At 51.6% G+C, this 15452-nt stretch overlaps 5 protein-coding genes across 5 annotated transcripts in view; 1 reads left to right on the top strand and 4 right to left on the bottom strand.

Annotated features, from left to right (window-relative positions):
- GUITHDRAFT_113538 (hypothetical protein) overlaps nucleotides 1-2133 on the top strand; it is a gene marked incomplete at both ends in the record, with an annotated part of 5560 nt that extends 3427 nt beyond the window's left edge. The window contains 10 exons of the mRNA XM_005827218.1: nucleotides 148-201; nucleotides 331-380; nucleotides 686-938; nucleotides 977-1002; nucleotides 1121-1168; nucleotides 1322-1413; nucleotides 1526-1780; nucleotides 1824-1931; nucleotides 1988-2018; nucleotides 2065-2133. Of these exons, the coding sequence (XP_005827275.1) occupies nucleotides 148-201; nucleotides 331-380; nucleotides 686-938; nucleotides 977-1002; nucleotides 1121-1168; nucleotides 1322-1413; nucleotides 1526-1780; nucleotides 1824-1931; nucleotides 1988-2018; nucleotides 2065-2133 (986 nt within the window). The remainder of the gene's footprint in view (nucleotides 1-147; nucleotides 202-330; nucleotides 381-685; nucleotides 939-976; nucleotides 1003-1120; nucleotides 1169-1321; nucleotides 1414-1525; nucleotides 1781-1823; nucleotides 1932-1987; nucleotides 2019-2064) is intronic.
- Nucleotides 2134-2367: 234 nt separating this feature from the next.
- On the bottom strand, nucleotides 2368-3137 carry GUITHDRAFT_113537 (hypothetical protein; the record flags this gene model as incomplete). The annotated part of the gene is made up of 4 exons (XM_005827217.1): nucleotides 2368-2432; nucleotides 2680-2721; nucleotides 2930-3005; nucleotides 3090-3137. 4 exons carry the CDS (start codon nucleotides 3135-3137, stop codon nucleotides 2368-2370), a joined length of 231 nt encoding a protein of 76 aa, XP_005827274.1.
- A 1434-nt stretch (nucleotides 3138-4571) lies between these two features.
- GUITHDRAFT_113536 (hypothetical protein) lies at nucleotides 4572-6037 on the bottom strand (the record flags this gene model as incomplete). The annotated part of the gene is made up of 6 exons (XM_005827216.1): nucleotides 4572-4625; nucleotides 4689-4764; nucleotides 4823-4944; nucleotides 4994-5273; nucleotides 5321-5723; nucleotides 5767-6037. The coding sequence occupies 6 exons, from the start codon at nucleotides 6035-6037 to the stop codon at nucleotides 4572-4574; spliced, it is 1206 nt and encodes a 401-aa protein (XP_005827273.1).
- Nucleotides 6038-7074: 1037 nt separating this feature from the next.
- Nucleotides 7075-7443, bottom strand: GUITHDRAFT_75666 (hypothetical protein; the record flags this gene model as incomplete). Its single annotated transcript, XM_005827215.1, has 1 exon — nucleotides 7075-7443. A coding segment is annotated over one exon (369 nt), but the record flags the coding sequence as incomplete, so codon positions are not given.
- A 3680-nt stretch (nucleotides 7444-11123) lies between these two features.
- On the bottom strand, nucleotides 11124-12784 carry GUITHDRAFT_154148 (hypothetical protein). The gene is made up of 13 exons (XM_005827214.1): nucleotides 12620-12784; nucleotides 12531-12575; nucleotides 12404-12484; nucleotides 12309-12344; nucleotides 12207-12253; nucleotides 12081-12162; nucleotides 11994-12033; nucleotides 11863-11934; nucleotides 11752-11813; nucleotides 11616-11704; nucleotides 11496-11565; nucleotides 11291-11446; nucleotides 11124-11213 (listed from the first exon to the last, which is right to left on the bottom strand). Exons 1-12 carry the CDS (start codon nucleotides 12674-12676, stop codon nucleotides 11393-11395), a joined length of 735 nt encoding a protein of 244 aa, XP_005827271.1. The 5' UTR covers nucleotides 12677-12784; the 3' UTR covers nucleotides 11124-11213; nucleotides 11291-11392.
- Between the last annotated feature and the right edge of the window lie 2668 nt (nucleotides 12785-15452).

Below are 15452 nucleotides of genomic sequence, written 5' to 3'. Positions count from 1 at the left end.
GAGCGAATAAAGCCATCACTAACAGGAGGAGGAGGAGGAGGAGGAGGAGGAGGAGGAGGAGGAGGAGGACGAGGACGAGGAGGAGGACGAGGAGGAGGAGGAGAAAGAGGAAGACCAGTTTTGATGAGGCACTGATGAGGACGGCAGGTTGTCTTGGGGTTGTCAAATTGTCTGGAGTGCATGGACCTCCTGGAGAAGAGAGTGAGATCAAGATTTTCAGGTTGCTGCTGCTGCTGCTGCTGCTGCTGCTGCTGCTGCTGCTCCCGCTCCTGCTCCTGCTCCTCCTTCTCTGTCTGCGCCTCTTCTTTCTTTCTCTGACTCTCTGTTCAGGCCGGCAGATCTTCTTCATGCAGCCACCTGACCCTCACATGACCCTCGAGGTTCTTTGCTCGTCTGTCAGCCTCCCGGAGCATTTTATCAGCAAATCTCCTGGTATCTCCTCCTGCTCCTTCTCCTCCTTCATTCCTCTTCCTTCTTGCTTCTTGATTTGCCGTCTTCCTGTGCCTTCTCGTGCAAGTTCTGGCAGGCTGACTTGAGAGCAGAGTCGTTCCGAAAGTATCATCATGCGTTCAACGACAGAGGTATGCCGCGAGTTGAAGGTGTAGCAGTGGAAGAAGTTGTAATAGAGGAGAAGGAGAAAGATGATGGAAAAGATGGTAGTGAAGGTAGAAATTGAAAACAGCAGGAGCAGCAGGAGCAGCAGGAGCAGCAGGAGCAGCAGGAGCAGCAGGAGCAGCAGGAGCAGCAGGAGCAGCAGGAGCAGCAGGAGCAGGAGCAGCAGGAGCAGGAGCAGCAGCAGCAGGAGCAGCAGGAGCAGCAGGGGCAGCAGGAGCAGCAGGAGCAGCAGGAGCAGGAGCAGCAGGAGCAGCAGCAGCAGCAGCAGCAGCAGCAGCAGCAGGAGCAGCAGGAGCAGCAGGAGCAGCAGGGCCGTCAGAAGGGTGTTTGACTGTTGCTCTAGTCAATCGGTTGCGGACAGACGCTCTCTTTCATCAATCCTTCAAGGTGCGTCCTGTGCTTTCAACCTTTCCTTCCCCAGCCCAGCCCTCTCTTGCTGTCTTCACTCTCCTTCTCTCCCTCCCCTCCGCTTCCTCCTCCCTCATCCTGGTAACTTTCTTTGCAGACCATGTTTCTGTCCACCACCAGCAAGTTTGCCTTGTTCAACTGGGCGGTGAGGACGAAGAGGGAGGAGGAGAGACAGTGGGGAAGAGGAGAAAGAGGAGAGCAGATGGAAAATGAAATCGAAGATTTGGGTAGAGCAGGAGAGCAGGAGAGCAGGAGAGCAGGAGAACAAGACGGGGATTTTTGATTTTTCTATTCGCAGATTTCAGCTCTTTCAGCGCTGACTGTCGACGACTGCCTCCCTCGTCCTGCACACTTTGAAGTAGCAGCAGGAGCCTGCTCCTTCGACTCATGGTTCAGATTCCTTCCCGATCCTCATCCCTCCTCCCCTCCCTCCTCCCTCCTCCCCTCCCTCCTCCCTCCTCCTCCCTCCTCCTCCCTTCCTCCCTCGCTCACTCCACAGCAGGGCGGAACTTCTCGCCGGGCTCTCTCTCGTCGATCTTGCCGTCCTCGCCGCCATCCGCAGACTCTCTTCCATCGGCTCGCGACTCTCTACCTACGTCTGCCGACCTCCCCCAGCTGCCCTCCAGCTGACTTTCACTCAGTCGGTCTACTCGCATCTCTCCGAGTTCGTCAGCGCCAACCGGCACGCGGCCTCGTCTGCTGGGCTCATCATGGAGGAGGGAAGGAGCCTAGCCCAGCTCGAGGCCCCCACCATCGAGTAGGTCAGCTGGGTTACAGCAGAGAGCTAACAGGGCGGGCAGGTCACTTTACACGTCGTGCCTGCATGCGGTTGACAACCTGCTGGCTCTCGAGCTTGTCATGTGGAGTGACAAGACGAACCATCCTGGTGGGGTACCTCGTGAGCACAGGTAGACCAGCTCAAGGCCTGCAGAGCCCGTGCTGGGAGCTCACGTTTTGTATGCAGGGAGTTTCAGCTGGCGCTGTCAGCTCGTCGGGTGAGCTGAGACTGTGAGGGAAGTTTGCGCTGAGAAAGCTGGGCAGGTGACGGAGATACTCAACAAGTTCGACATGCCGTCGCACTTCAAGCGATGGGCGACAGAGATGGTATGAAGGAGATGCTGATACGACATACCCACATGCAGATAACACACGGGGAGGTGAAAGATGTGATATAGCGAAGCAATGAACGATATCAACATGACATGTCCCGTTCAAATCGCACTGTGATAAGAGGTATAGCGAAGCAATGAACGAGATCAACATGACATGTCCCGTTCAATCGCACTGTGATAAGAGGAAAACTCATCTACCCCGCACTCTCTTATCGACTTGGCATCCTGCTGCCTAGTGGAACATTCCGGGGTTGGCCAACTTCATGTACTTGGAGATAGCGCTCTTCCCTCCGAGGCCTACGGTGAAGGTGAGGACAGCGAAGATGGAGGAGGAGGTTGACTGGAGGGAGGGAGGAGGATGAACACATTGAGGGGAGAAAGGTGAACCAGCCACACAAGACAATCCTAAGAAAAGGATACTATTGTGATGTAGGAACGCGAAAAGTGGAGAACGAAGAGAAACAAGAGGGGGCAGCTCGAGGGAGGCAGGGAGGAGGAGATAGAAGGGAGAGAGACATCTAGCATCATGCCCTGCGCAACTCACCGAGGCTGTCTCTGGAGCTGCCGCTCATCATGGAGTTGTTTCCTGTTGGCAGTCAGTGGCAAGAACAACTACGAGAGAAGGTAACAAGACAGGCAAACGAGAACTCGAGGAGACGACAGAGCAACAGAAACACATGGGCAAGCAAGACAAGAAAGACATCCAGCTGCGTGCTGACAGTGACAATGTTTGGACAAGGTCAACACTTTGTTTCCACCCATTCATAATCGTGGTGTTGTACAGCTGTACTGACCGAAGAGAGCCTTGCGAGCTTGAGCCGCGCTCATGCCATCTGCCCAGAGCTTGGTGGTTGGCTGACGAGTATCACGCTGAACAGAGAGAGTTAGTGTGAGGGTAAGAGGAGGTAGAAACTGACTGAAAGATACGCATAAACTAAGAAATTAAGAATTAACCGTCACTTCATCGCCTTGACTTCTGATCCCTGCACATCCTCTGCCCATACATGATCTCAAACCTTGCGCTACAACTCTCATAGTGGCTGGTGAACTAAATCATGCCTCCCTTATCTTTGCGAATCATCATATCTCTCGCATCATCACACATGTCGTCCTTGTAAACAGCTTCTCTAACACTTGTTGAACAAAAAGAAACAGTCCACAAACAGCGTGTGCTCTATCTCGTGCTGCTCGTGAAGATAGTTTTTAGCTTTCTACGATCTCATCTTGATATCCCTGCCATATCTCTCTGTCTTCATCCAAGGTTTCCATCGCTCCTCCTCGTGCCTTATCCTATCATTCTGTTCCTGTTCAGCGCCCCCCTCCACCAGCTACATTTCCAATCGGCACGCTGCCTCACCTCACAACGCTCTATCCCCGTCTCTTAGTAGCATCTTCTCGATCAACAACTTTAGTCGCCTGTTCCAGGTCAACTGCCTGTCTTCTCTCGTCCTATTCAGCTATTCTTTCCCCTCTCTTTCCCTAGACTTTACACCCGATTGTGTTTGCCAGTTCCCTGTAGCCTGTCCTCGTCTCTCTCCCTCCTCAGCTGCCCCACTCTTCTACTTCCATCCATGCATGCTTCTTCGATGTAACCATCATTCACGTGCTCCTCCATCCTCTCCTTTCTCCTCCTCCCGCTCGCTGCCATCACCTGGTAAACCATGACGTCTGTCCTTTGGCTCTCCCGCCGCAGAGGGGTAGACCTCATCCAGTGGGGGTGGGGGTAGATGTGAAGGGTGGGTCAGATCATTGAAGTACACGTATACATAAGAAAAGGGGTAGTGAAACAATAATTGAGGGGTACTTTTACATTGGGGTCCTAAATTGGGGGGTGGGGTCTAAACATGGAATGCAATGGGGATGAAGGGGCGGTGAGAAGCAAGCTGAATGATGGAGAATCGGAAGGCTGAAGAAAGGGGGTACATGAATTAATGGGTGGGTAGGGGGTCCATTGAACAGCCGTCGTAGCCTGCAATTTCCAATATGTGACAGGGGTCCAATGTGGATTGGTAGGGTGTTATCAAGGTAAGGTAGGTAGGGGTACCGAAAATAGAAATGAAATCGGAGCTCTGGGTGTACCCACCCCTTCGGGGAAGAGAGGGGTAGTATTGGGATACAAGACGGGTCAATTTAAAATCCTTTGATTCTGGATCCACCGGTTTCCTGGTTACAACTTGCAGAACTTCGGTCGGAATTCCGATCAGTGATTCAGGCTCAGAGGGCCGCGCCCGGCGCCGGGCCGCCGGGCCGCTCAGCTGAGAGTCCCGAGTCCATGCGATGATCCGATGACTCGATCAGGCTCGGCGAGCGGGGGATGATCATCGGATCATTATCCGGGTTAAATCACCGTCCGATACGGCGTCACGGCGTACAGTAGTAGTGCGGCACACTGCCACGCGGCGGCACCGTACCGGGTACTGAGGGCGAGAGCGACGGTCAACGAGTTCCCAGCAACGTCTTGACAAACTTCTGCAGCGCGTTGTCTCTTTGCTAAGAGCCATTCAAGCCCAAGTCAGTGAGGGTGCACCTTTCCTCTTCCTTCACTCCACACACCTGGAAAGCTGCTGGGCTCGCGGCGGATACCTCGGGCTTGCGAGCTTCCATGAACAGGCTGAAGTAAGTATCGTCGCTGAGGACAGGCATCAAAGGTCAACACTTCTCCTTCACACTTGCTCTCTGGCACAGACCTCTCCTCCCCATCGAAGGTGGCCCCAGCTGCGTGGCTCCGGTCATCGACCCTCAGCAGAGAGTGCCGGCTCCTCTGGAAGGAAGAGCGCTCGATGCTGTCCCGAGGAAAGCCTGACCGCTCCTGCCAGCCACCGTCAAGGAGCGAGCAAACTACGAGATGCCGAAGCTACAAGGAGCGCTCGTAGAGAGGATTCATCAAAGCCAAACTGATGGGACCCGGTCAAAGCTCCTTTGAGGGAGGAAGCACCGAGGTAGGGAAGGAGGAGGTCCAGCCAGCTCTGTTGCTCTTCAAACGTCCTCCAGTCCCAGTGGTTCCAATGCTGCCGTGCGGAGACTAGGAAGTTCTCATCTCGACTCGTGTACGACTTGAGCCACTTTTGAGCATCGGGAACGACCACTCGCAGGACGCCTCCAGGAGCCAGCACTCGGAACACCTCCTCCATGAAGATGCTGCGGAGATAAGTCAGGACAAGACATGGTAATGCTGCTGGGATGACCTCGTTTCTACCGGGTGCGAAAGATGTTCGAGCATGTGACTTGTGTAGATGCATTGACAGGTTCCATCGTCAAGAGGGAGAGGAGTGGTAGCGAGGTTCAGGGAGATCACGCTGTCAGAGTTGGTGTTCTCAGCTGTCGTCTTTTGCAGTGCATCACGCAAGCGCCACCCGTAGAGATCGACGTTGATCCATCCCGGCATGACGTTCCTCCCACAACCAAGGTGCAACTTGGCAGCTCCTTGACCGAGCTCATCCCTCAACGAAGGGCTCAACCTGGATACTTGAGATGCGACGTCTTTCTCTTTCCTGCTGCTCGTGATAGCATACAAGGACGTTATCTCTCTCTCAACCCTGTCTATATCGATGTCGCATCCTCCCCTTCCCAGCGCCTCAAGGTCCCCCCCTGCTACATCGTCACACACCGCCGACTCTTGCTGTCCCCTTACCTATCCTCGCCAGCATCAGCGACATCTTGAGCATTCGATCGCTCCTTGCCTCAGCGTCATCTGGTTCCCCCTTCATATGCCAGTCTCGTCCAGCTCCCTCGGCCATGAGTAATGCTCTCGCGGCCCTCCTGCAGTCTGATCCTCTCGCAGACAACGAGCTGCTTGCGGTCGAGCATGCGGACAGGAAGGGACAAGGAGCCAAGGGCATGAACGCGGTCGACGTCTCCGCCACTCCCCATATGAACAGCATCACTCGTGCACCCGTCGCCATAGTCGCCTCAGGTCTCCCCGAAGTGATGGCATCTCCCTCATACCCTTTCGCCACCGACACGGCCTGCGACACGGCGGCCGGCGCTCAGCGGCTGGTACCGTACGGTTAGCCGCAGTACGCCGGGTTGTAGACTCAGACCTGGGAGCGGCCTCCGGCGGCGGGCCGGGAAAAGTTCAGAACTTTCCGTACGGTACTCCGAGGCTCCGAGGCCGTACGGCCCCGGAAAGTTCACAGGGCGGTGGATATCCGGGAAGAGTTGATCAACTTTCACTAGTAGAACACTTTAAAGTTAACTTAACAGGATTACACGAAGAGAACTTGGCAAAAACTTGGACTAGAGATCAAGTCAGTGAAGTGAAGAGGGAGGTTGCTAAAAGATGAGGTCAAAATCAAACTTTGAGGGTTTTGGGGGGCGAAGCTACCGATGAGGAGGGAGCAGAGACTTCCCTGCCCTGTCTGTCCCCATCCTCCTCGAGGCTCTCCAGGGGTTTGTCGCCCTTGCTAGCCCCGAGGGAGGAGAAAACGTCACAAACCCCCAGTCCAGGCGAGGTTGTCCCTCCACCGACGCATGTCACGTTGGAGGAGAGGCAGAAAAGTTCTTCAAGGGCAACGGAGGGAGAAAAGTTGGATGGCCAGGTCGCCAGCTCCTCTCGTTCTGTCTGGATGCTGATGGGCGGTCTTCGCGTCCACAGCTTAGAGGTAGCTGCTCTCTTGGACTCCTCCTCCTCCTCGAACTGCAGTACGTCAGCCTCGTTCCTCCCGAGCTCCTCTTCGTGCAGATCATGAGTGAAGTTCACATCCTCCTCCGTCTCTTCCGACATCTCGTCGACATCGAAGCAGCTACGCCCCAGCTCCTCTTCAGCTCGTCGATCCGTCCCTTCCCGCGTCCTCGCTCCTTCTCCAACTGGCTTGTCCTCGTTGCCTTTCGACTGCTCCTGGTGTGTCAAAACTTTCCGCTTCTTGTTCGCAGTGTCTGAGCTGTTGTCCAGCTCGTCGCTCTGCCGGCTCTCAGAGTCGTAGCTGATGACAGCGCCATGCTCCACCACCCTCCTCAGCGTTGAGTTCCACCTGTTTTTGATTGCGTTGTCCGTCCTTCCCGGCAACAGCTTGGCAATCTCCGCCCACTTGTTGTCCAGATGCGCATGTGCCTCTATGATCGCTGCGTCCTCCTGAGGTGTCCAGCGCTCCTTCCTCACGTTGGGGTCCAGGTGGTTGTGCCATCGCTCTCTGATCTGCTTCCCCGTCCTCCCAGGCATGTAGGTGGCGAGTGCGGACCATGACTTGACGCCGAAACGAGCGACAAGGTCGGCCACACGGTCATCCTCCTCCTTCGTCCATGGGCACTTGATGCTCTTGGACACGCTCGAGGCCTGCTCGCTGACCTGAGCTGACTTCGCCTTGAGCATGGCAGCTTTGGCAGCGTCGATGATCTCCTTACACTTGATGTCGTTGCCGGTGACAAGCATCCGCTCCATGTTGCCCTCGTTGATCCGGGATACGAGCTTCATGACGCACGCGGCCCGGATGTTCTCGAGCTCGAGCTTCTCGGTGATCTGGATGAACTTGGGGATCGCTTCCTCCATGAGAGACATCTTGCCCTTGTAGATGCAGTCAAGAAGGGTTCTGAAGTCCTGCACGCTGAGGTCGTTGGGGTCGAGGCTGACGGTTCGCGACCCCTTGGCGATCTTGTTCTTGAAGAAGCAGCTGCAGCTAGCAAGCACGATGGAGTGCGCAGGGACCTTGGCTCTTCCTATCGTGACCTTCATGTCGCACAGGAAATTCTCCTTGAGCATGACATGGAAGGAACTCAACATCTTCGATTCGTGATTTGAGCATGATATGTCAATGCTCGACGACCCTCCCTGCAAGGTGGTAGCGACTTCGTTTCCTGATCTGTTTCGTTTCGAAGAACTTGCTGGTTTGGGAGCAAGAGCAAACATGTCATCGGAGTACATTTTCGATGACGAAACAAGTTTTCTTGATTCTTGAGGTTTTGTGTCCACTTAGAATTGCATTCTCATTCAGATCCTGCACCAAGTTGCTAATGCGCGAAGCGACTCTGCGGACAACAATCAGAAAATGCTCACACTGTTTATCTTTTTCAAACATGAGCAAGTTTCTCTGCTAATCACTCTCAGTAGCACAACTCTCTATCATTGTCGATTGCTTTGTACTTTTTTTTGTCACCTCTAAGTCATCTTTGCCCAAGACAGTGCACGCTGCTTATCCCTTCTTGACTTCCCTCTGCCACGAGCTGGTTTTGATACATTCTATTACTTGACCATTACCGCAAACTTCTTCCTCCTCTGATATTTTTTTCGATTTCTTTGGACACTGTCTTCTCTGCAACATGTCTTCTTGCATTGTTGTCCCTAGGTCTGATCGTCTGACTACTACAGGAGAGACTTTCTGCTGATGACGTTGTCTGTGTTTATTTCTCTTTCTGTGGTTAATTGTTTCGGTCTTCTTGTCTGCTATCGCAATCCTTGCTATCCTTGTCTTCCAACACTCTCCATCTCCTTGTTTCCCTTCCCTCCCTCATGACCATCTACGTGCTTCCAACGTCCCACTTTGAGAAAACGAACGGAGTTTGCTTTAAGAAGGTGTTTGGGGGTGGGGGTCATCCCACACCGTACAAATGAACCGGTGCTTTGACCGGATAATGGTGGTGGGGTTACTTTTTCTATAGGATGGGTGGGGTATGTGTGAACTTTGAAAAATACCAACGCACATCTCTGGGGTGGGTACCTGATCCCCCGATCCCTCTATAGCCAAGTCGTGGAATTGGAGGGGTAGTAAAAGGCCACTTTCAGTCAGACAAAGAGGATAATCAAGGGTAGTCCTAAGTTGAGGGGTCGGTTCTTTTCTCTTGTACTTAAAAGGGGGGTAGGGATGGTTTGTAAGTTTGCGTTACCGTTGGTCGTTACAAAGCGTTGCGACCGTTAGGCACACTTCTCTAAAATCGTTTTACCAAAAGTTTCAAGACGTATTCACTTTCAAGGACTAGATTAACTTTCAGGGTATCTATATGTTGAAAGTTAACTTTTCTCCATGCGGCCCAAAAATTGTTTTTTCGGAGAATCCGACCCCACACCACATCAGTCCGCCCCACCCTACCCTACCCTACCCTACCCTACCCACCCCAATCTGTCCTACCCCACCCCACCCCACCCAAAACTACTGCATTCAGCCCCACTCCTGCCCTCGACTCCCTTCCCGAGGCACTGACGGCGAGTACCCTTGTGGAACCACCTACGGTCCCATGGCCGAATGCCGCTTGCTAGGGGTAGTCGGACAGATGCGTCCGTTCCTGCGATTGAAAGGTCAAACATCGATGCACCGTTATTTAATCCGATAATCAATGTAACCGTTCTGAGGCTTCACGCCGCCGGTCGAATGCGGTTTGGCCCGCCGGACCGGCGGCGAACCGAAAGATCACTAACACTGCCACCGAGTAACCCAACGGCTTCGAACCAGTCAGGGCGGCGGCCCGGAACTTCCGAATCCAAAGTACTGAGTAACAGCACTGCACCGACTCAGACCATCCTTGTATGCTTCAAGTTTAACCATAATCACATAGAAACTGGGGAGCTAATCATCGTTTCCACGACACACATAATTAGAACAAATTGTTGAACGAATATGCCACACACGCTCAAGCTGACACACCAGGCGGGCGGGGAAACATTCACGACCCTGTTCAAAAAACATAGTGACGCATTTTGAGCCGCAGTTGTCATTCGGAGGCCGAGTTTGTCGAGGAGCGAGCCGAGTTCACATGAGCAAGAAAGGCAGACCCGGATCGAGGGGTAGAGAGAGGGCTTTCAACCTATTGATAATCATTGTCAAATCGAGAGGAGTACACAAATGAAGGATGAGGGAACGAAAGTCGAAAGATAAAGTAATTCGCAGGGAAGGTTGTAAGAATACCGGAGCTTGCTCCGAGCGTGAGATTGCAGCAGAGATCTTCAGAGAAGGCACCGGGACATGCCGAAGCTGTCTCAAAGGCATCTGAACATTGTGCTTTGGTGGACTGTTTCCCATTCGAATTGATCCAGGAACTTCCGCATTGAAGCATGCATTGGGACTCCACTTCGTTGGATCTGGGTTAGGAGGTCGCTCAGGAGTCTGACGCAACTCGTCGAGCGACTGTCCTTGAGATTCCATGGTGAGTCGGAGCATCTCCGCTGTTGCAGGGCTGTTGATTCCGTCAAATCGGATCGGAGTTCCTTGCCTGTAGAGACTGTTGCCAGCGTAAGACCCACTTTGCCAAAGTTTCTTGTAGTGATCGTCCAGAATCTTTTGTAACTCCATCAGAGTCTCGATAGAAGGCGGAGGGGAGTTGGCTCTCTTTTCTGTCGCCGCAGTCTCCGTCGGCGACTCATTCGAACCGTAAACAGAGTTTTCAATTTCGAATTCACATCCATCCGCATCAGCAAGCAGATCCGTACCCACTGGTGACTTGGTCTTGTTCAGATCCACAGCTTCAAAAGAATTGATCGTCTCATCGATTGAGATGCAGTCCAATGTATGATGGTCATGACCATGCAGACACTCGTCCATGTGTGCCCCCCTGTGATCGGCGTGCTCGTCATAGAAATCCTTAGAATAAGTCATGCTGGTTTGATCATGAGCAAGCGTATTTGTCTGCGACGCGTCTGTACTGCTGGCAATACTCATTTGGACCATGCTTGAAACAGAAATGGGTCCCGAGGCATCAGATAGGTCCCTCGAGTATCCATCGCAAGACTCTCTGGGGCTGTTGGTTGACAACGAGATGTCGTCGAGAGAATTCCTCCTTCTATGACTGGCTGACCGTGCATCATCGTTTGCATCCGAAGGAACGTCAGAATCACTCAATGAACAGCCCTGCCCATCCAATCTTCTATTCTTCAACTTGTTCGCCTTCAATCTTCGTTCCTGGAATTCTGCAGCCTCCGTCTGCGTGAAAGCCTCAACCGTCTGTACCTGAAAGACTGTGAGCTTGGAGAACGTTAACAAGCACGTGTATAACCTGTGTAGCACTGTCGGACGTAACAATAACCCTTTCATTTTGCTGTTTCTGTCTTTGCTGTTGGTGACTTGTATTGATACGACTGACTATCATTCGTAAAAGATCTCTGAGTACTGGATCACTCTGAAACAGCTGGCTCTGCTGCAACAACAGAATGGAGCTCTGTTAAAAATGAAACAAAAATAAAAGGGAAATGGTGTCAGAAACGATCGTTTTCCATATCATACAAAGGTCCTAACCTGTATATTGCTTTTCTGATCCTGGACAGGCAGCCATTGAACCCCTGCAAGTGTTTTTTTCAGCATTTCAATAAGAAATGAAATAATCTGGAAGACATTCAATCAAAATTTACCTTTAAAGCTTCTTGCCGAATCCAGCGAAGAAGCAGCAGCGTTCTGAGATTTTGATCATAACCCGGAACAAAGAAGTAGAGCAATGGTCAACCTGTACGCCGTAAACCGGTGATCCAGAAACGGATTTCCTCTGATTGTCTCGTGCAAATCCTAACACTCGCCTGACGTAGGGCTTAGGCTCCGAGAGTTTATCTTCACCGAGCATTCGCACCTTCCACTGGCTTGGTCATGCGGTTCGTCCATGGAGTTGGCGGCGACAGAGTTGGATTTGTTCATGAGAGTCCCCGGGGCAAGCGCCACCTGCAAGGCAGCTTATCAAAGGTGCAGCGAATTATGGGAATCTAAACCTTCTGAGAGCCATCGAAGTACCGATTCACCACTACGCTGGGATTGTGTAACGCTCCTTGACCTACACATTCGGGAATTAAGCACAGATACTTTCCCAACCAAGGGAAAACCTCGTGGAGTACAGGAGACTTCGCTGGATTGAAACTGTGACCTTGGTGTTCCCGTTGCAGCATTCATTCCAGCTTTATATTGCGAGTCAGATTTCAGAAATCTACAGAGGCTCATTTCAAATCAGAGTTACCTGATGCAAACCCAACTTGCCGAATGGAAGTGACAGACCCCTAGATAAAAACTGGTTACAGAAGGTGATTAAGCTCGCAGGGTAAACCTGTGCGAGAACAGCTCTTTTTGGATTTGGCTTTATCGTGACATTCTTATCACTCATGGTAGACTGAAAGTTGTTTGGAGAGCTTCATAAAATTCAGTGCGAGCATATGCATTCCATTGAAAGTACCGCTTCAGGTGTGACATAGATGGAGGGACTGGGCTTCGGTTGTTCGACTGTGAATGATCGCTTCACAACAACATCTCCTTCGTCTTTAGCATCAACAATTACCTTCAAGTTGGAACTTGGCTTGAAGGCAGCCAATCCCTGCCCAGGTAGGTCAACTCACCACCAACGCTGCTCTGCAGAACGATTAAGAGCCATACCTGAGAACCATCGGAATCTCGGGGAGTGAGACGACTCGTTTGAGGTTTGATCAGCGACCCAGTAGACGCTCTTGCATTGACCTGACACGATCTGTTAGAAGAATTATTCATCACCCATCACACTCACCACTGGTGAAGAACTGGGGCCTTTGCGCTCTTGGCCGCGTACGATCTGCAGGAGAATCAAGGAAGCAGGTATGAAGAGATGTCACAAACCTGTTGTCCATGGTTTGGACTGGGTGTGCGAAGATTCGTATTGTGGATCGTCGACATCCCGACAATCAAACCCAAGTGTGTTTGTGAAAATTAATCCACTGCGGTGATTCACTTGGTGTGAGAGCTGATATAACTCATTGTGCTGCCATATCAAGGCTCCATTTTCTGCAAGTTGAAATGTCAGGTTTGCAGTTCAATGGAACCCTGCTTTCAGTGGTGTTCCCTCGCGGCACGAGACAAAAACACACATCCTATAATGAATCTATTGCAGCTTTGTCTATGGCTGCCAAATGTTCCTGAGAGGGCTAGACAAGTGAAATACGTGGGATCTTATCTACTGTCGAAACCCTTTCTAGCTCTAGTCAGATTATCACAAAAGTTGTTCAAAGGGAGTCGGGTGGCGTGCAAATTACAATTGGATCCTTCCAGCCAGGTCCAAGAGAAAATCAGCAAAAGAAGGCAGTCGCAAGTGCACAACATTGTCCGGCATGAAGGATAGCCGTCCAGCCTCGCTAGCGATACCAACAGGAGAGAGTAACGCGGTTTGATTACATTTTCAGCCCACTTTCTCACCAATCCTATGTCTGATTACACATCGAGAATCCCATCGAGAACCACCCCAACTGAATAGAAGGAGATCACGGGAGGTGAGATGGAGACAAGAACAAGAGGGAGGGAGGGAGGGAGGAAGAGTGGGCGGGGAGTAGACAAGGGAGGAGGGGGAGGACCGAGGAGTGGGGGGAGCGGGCAGGGGGCAGGGAGACCAGGACGAGGACTAGGGGGTGGAGAAGGATGGAGAGGGTGGGTAGCAGTGGTGGTACACCAGGGAAATTGTGTGGTGGGGTGGGCGATGAAAGGATGGTGTTTGAGTCGTGAGGGTGGTTTTTGGGACGGGTGGTGAAGGCCTCGAAAACTCGGGTGGAGTAACATTTCTGAGGGGGTGCAGGATGATAAAACATGGGGGTAGAAGAGAACCTTTTGTTCCGACACCAGGGTAGGGTGATTAGAATCAATGGCGGGGTTATTGTTGGACCCTATAATTTTCCCGCGAAAAGTCTTGAAAGAAAGTGGTAGGGGTGAGTCTGTGGATGGGTGCTAACATTTTCTCCTCCTCTTTGGGTGGTCATTGTTTTCGAGGCAGGGTAGGGTAGTATGGGTGACTGGGAATGTTTGGGAAGTAGTAGAGGCCAGTTTTAGAGGGGGGGACCAAGTCTGGGATAGTAGGGTACAGAGGTCGGGGTAGGTGTAAGAGATATGTCAGAGAATAGGGTGGGGTACAGTTTGAAACAGTGGGGTAGGGTTAGCACTCGCACAAGATCTCTCTATGGTATGGATAAATAAAATCTCTATTGTGACCCCCTTCCCTATAGATTCATGTGAAGCATCCAAATTGAGGGGTAGGAGCCACCACCGGGTCACTATCAATGACCTACCCACCCCCTATGTTTTTCGCAGATCGAGAACCCGTGGTGTTCTACTCATCGTGAAAATGTTGGGGGGGGTGGCGATGATACCCACCGGGTCATGCATGAGGATGAATATATGGGGGTGCATGTTGGCTCCGTGTTGGCTCCGTGGTTGAGGGGTGGACAGCCCATAGGGTACAGCATAATATCGGCCTTGATTTCTGAAGAAAAGTCAAGGCTTGTGCATCAGCGGTCATAGGCTGAAAGTGAAATACAACTGGTGGGTAGGGGTACACTTATTTCGTTTGAAGAGGGTGGGTGGATTGATGAAAGGGGTAGGTGTTCACAGAAAAGCCTCTTGGTAGGGTGGTATTTTATAGTAATGTGGATCACACGGATAAAGTTTCTCTAATGTCTGGCCCCCATGTAGGGGTAGTCTCGCATACATCTCTTCAATTGCTGGGTACCTGTGAGCCATGATGTCCATTTCACCTAAAAGAGGTGGGTTGTAAGTGGGGAAATGGAAGGGTGCATGAAAAAAGGAGGCATCTGAAAGAGGGTAGTGTCTCAGAAGCTGCAGGAATGGGTGGGGTATCTCCAACTTCTGGTTCGAGGGTCGCATACAATTGAGAACGAAGGTGGGGTGAGCTTGCTAAGGGGTAGTGGTGTGATTTCTCTAGTAGTATCCAGCTTTGGAGTCCATGCTTCCCACCCACCATTTCCCTCTCTTTTGTACCCCTATATACCCTGAAAAAAAGAACGTATGGCCCCCCCACCCCACCCATAAGCTATCACCCACCCCACCCCGCACCAGCTGGTCGGAGCCATCCTAAATATTCAATAAAAAGATAAACTATAAAATCTATTGAGTGCGGCTGGTACATCAGTAGAGAATCTAAAAGCATTAATATACGGTGGCGGTACTCTCAATCAAGAACTGGCAAGTTCATACAAATACAGCAGCAGAGTCGAGTCGAGTTTTAGACGCCGCACGGTCGCCACGACCGTTCCCAAGTTCCGACGTTTTCACTTTTCTCTATGCTTATGGGGCAATCATCAATTTCCAATCAACAAATTTTTGGAGTAATCATTTTCCAATCAACGAAAGTTTGCAGTAATCATTTTCCAATCAACTTTTTGAAACAATAATCATTTTCCAATCAAAACTCCCCGTTTCGTACCGTTACACGTATCAGAAACGGTCGTAACCGTATACTTTTGCAATCATTTTCCAATCAAAATCAACTTTCAAACTTTCAACTCTCCATTTTGGAACTTTACCCCACCCCTCCACCCCCCTTTAAACCCTCCGTTCGGACCCCTCCCCATGACCCACCCCTCGAAGCCCACAGCGGCTACCCCCTTCATAACCAGGACTTGGTATCAAAAATACCGGTACTATCCAGTACCCCGGTGTCACATGATGG

The sequence above is a fragment of the Guillardia theta genome (assembly GCF_000315625.1).
Source record: "Guillardia theta CCMP2712 unplaced genomic scaffold GUITHscaffold_68, whole genome shotgun sequence".
Classification (NCBI taxonomy): domain Eukaryota; class Cryptophyceae; order Pyrenomonadales; family Geminigeraceae; genus Guillardia; species Guillardia theta.
The sequence above is the reverse complement of the archived record's forward strand: the minus strand, read 5'-3'. Positions and strand labels throughout refer to the sequence as shown.

Bases quoted from the DNA above. Each gene is read 5' to 3' on its own strand.
- GUITHDRAFT_154148 (XM_005827214.1), bottom strand. From the start codon at position 12,676: ATGTCGACGATCCACAATACGAATCTTCGCACACCCAGTCCAAACCAT. The intron at 11,814-11,862 runs GTTTTCCCTTGG...CCGAATGTGTAG, and splicing joins AGTCTCCTGTACTCCACGAG to GTCAAGGAGCGTTACACAAT. The intron at 11,705-11,751 runs GTTTAGATTCCC...GCTGCCTTGCAG, and splicing joins ACTTCGATGGCTCTCAGAAG to GTGGCGCTTGCCCCGGGGAC.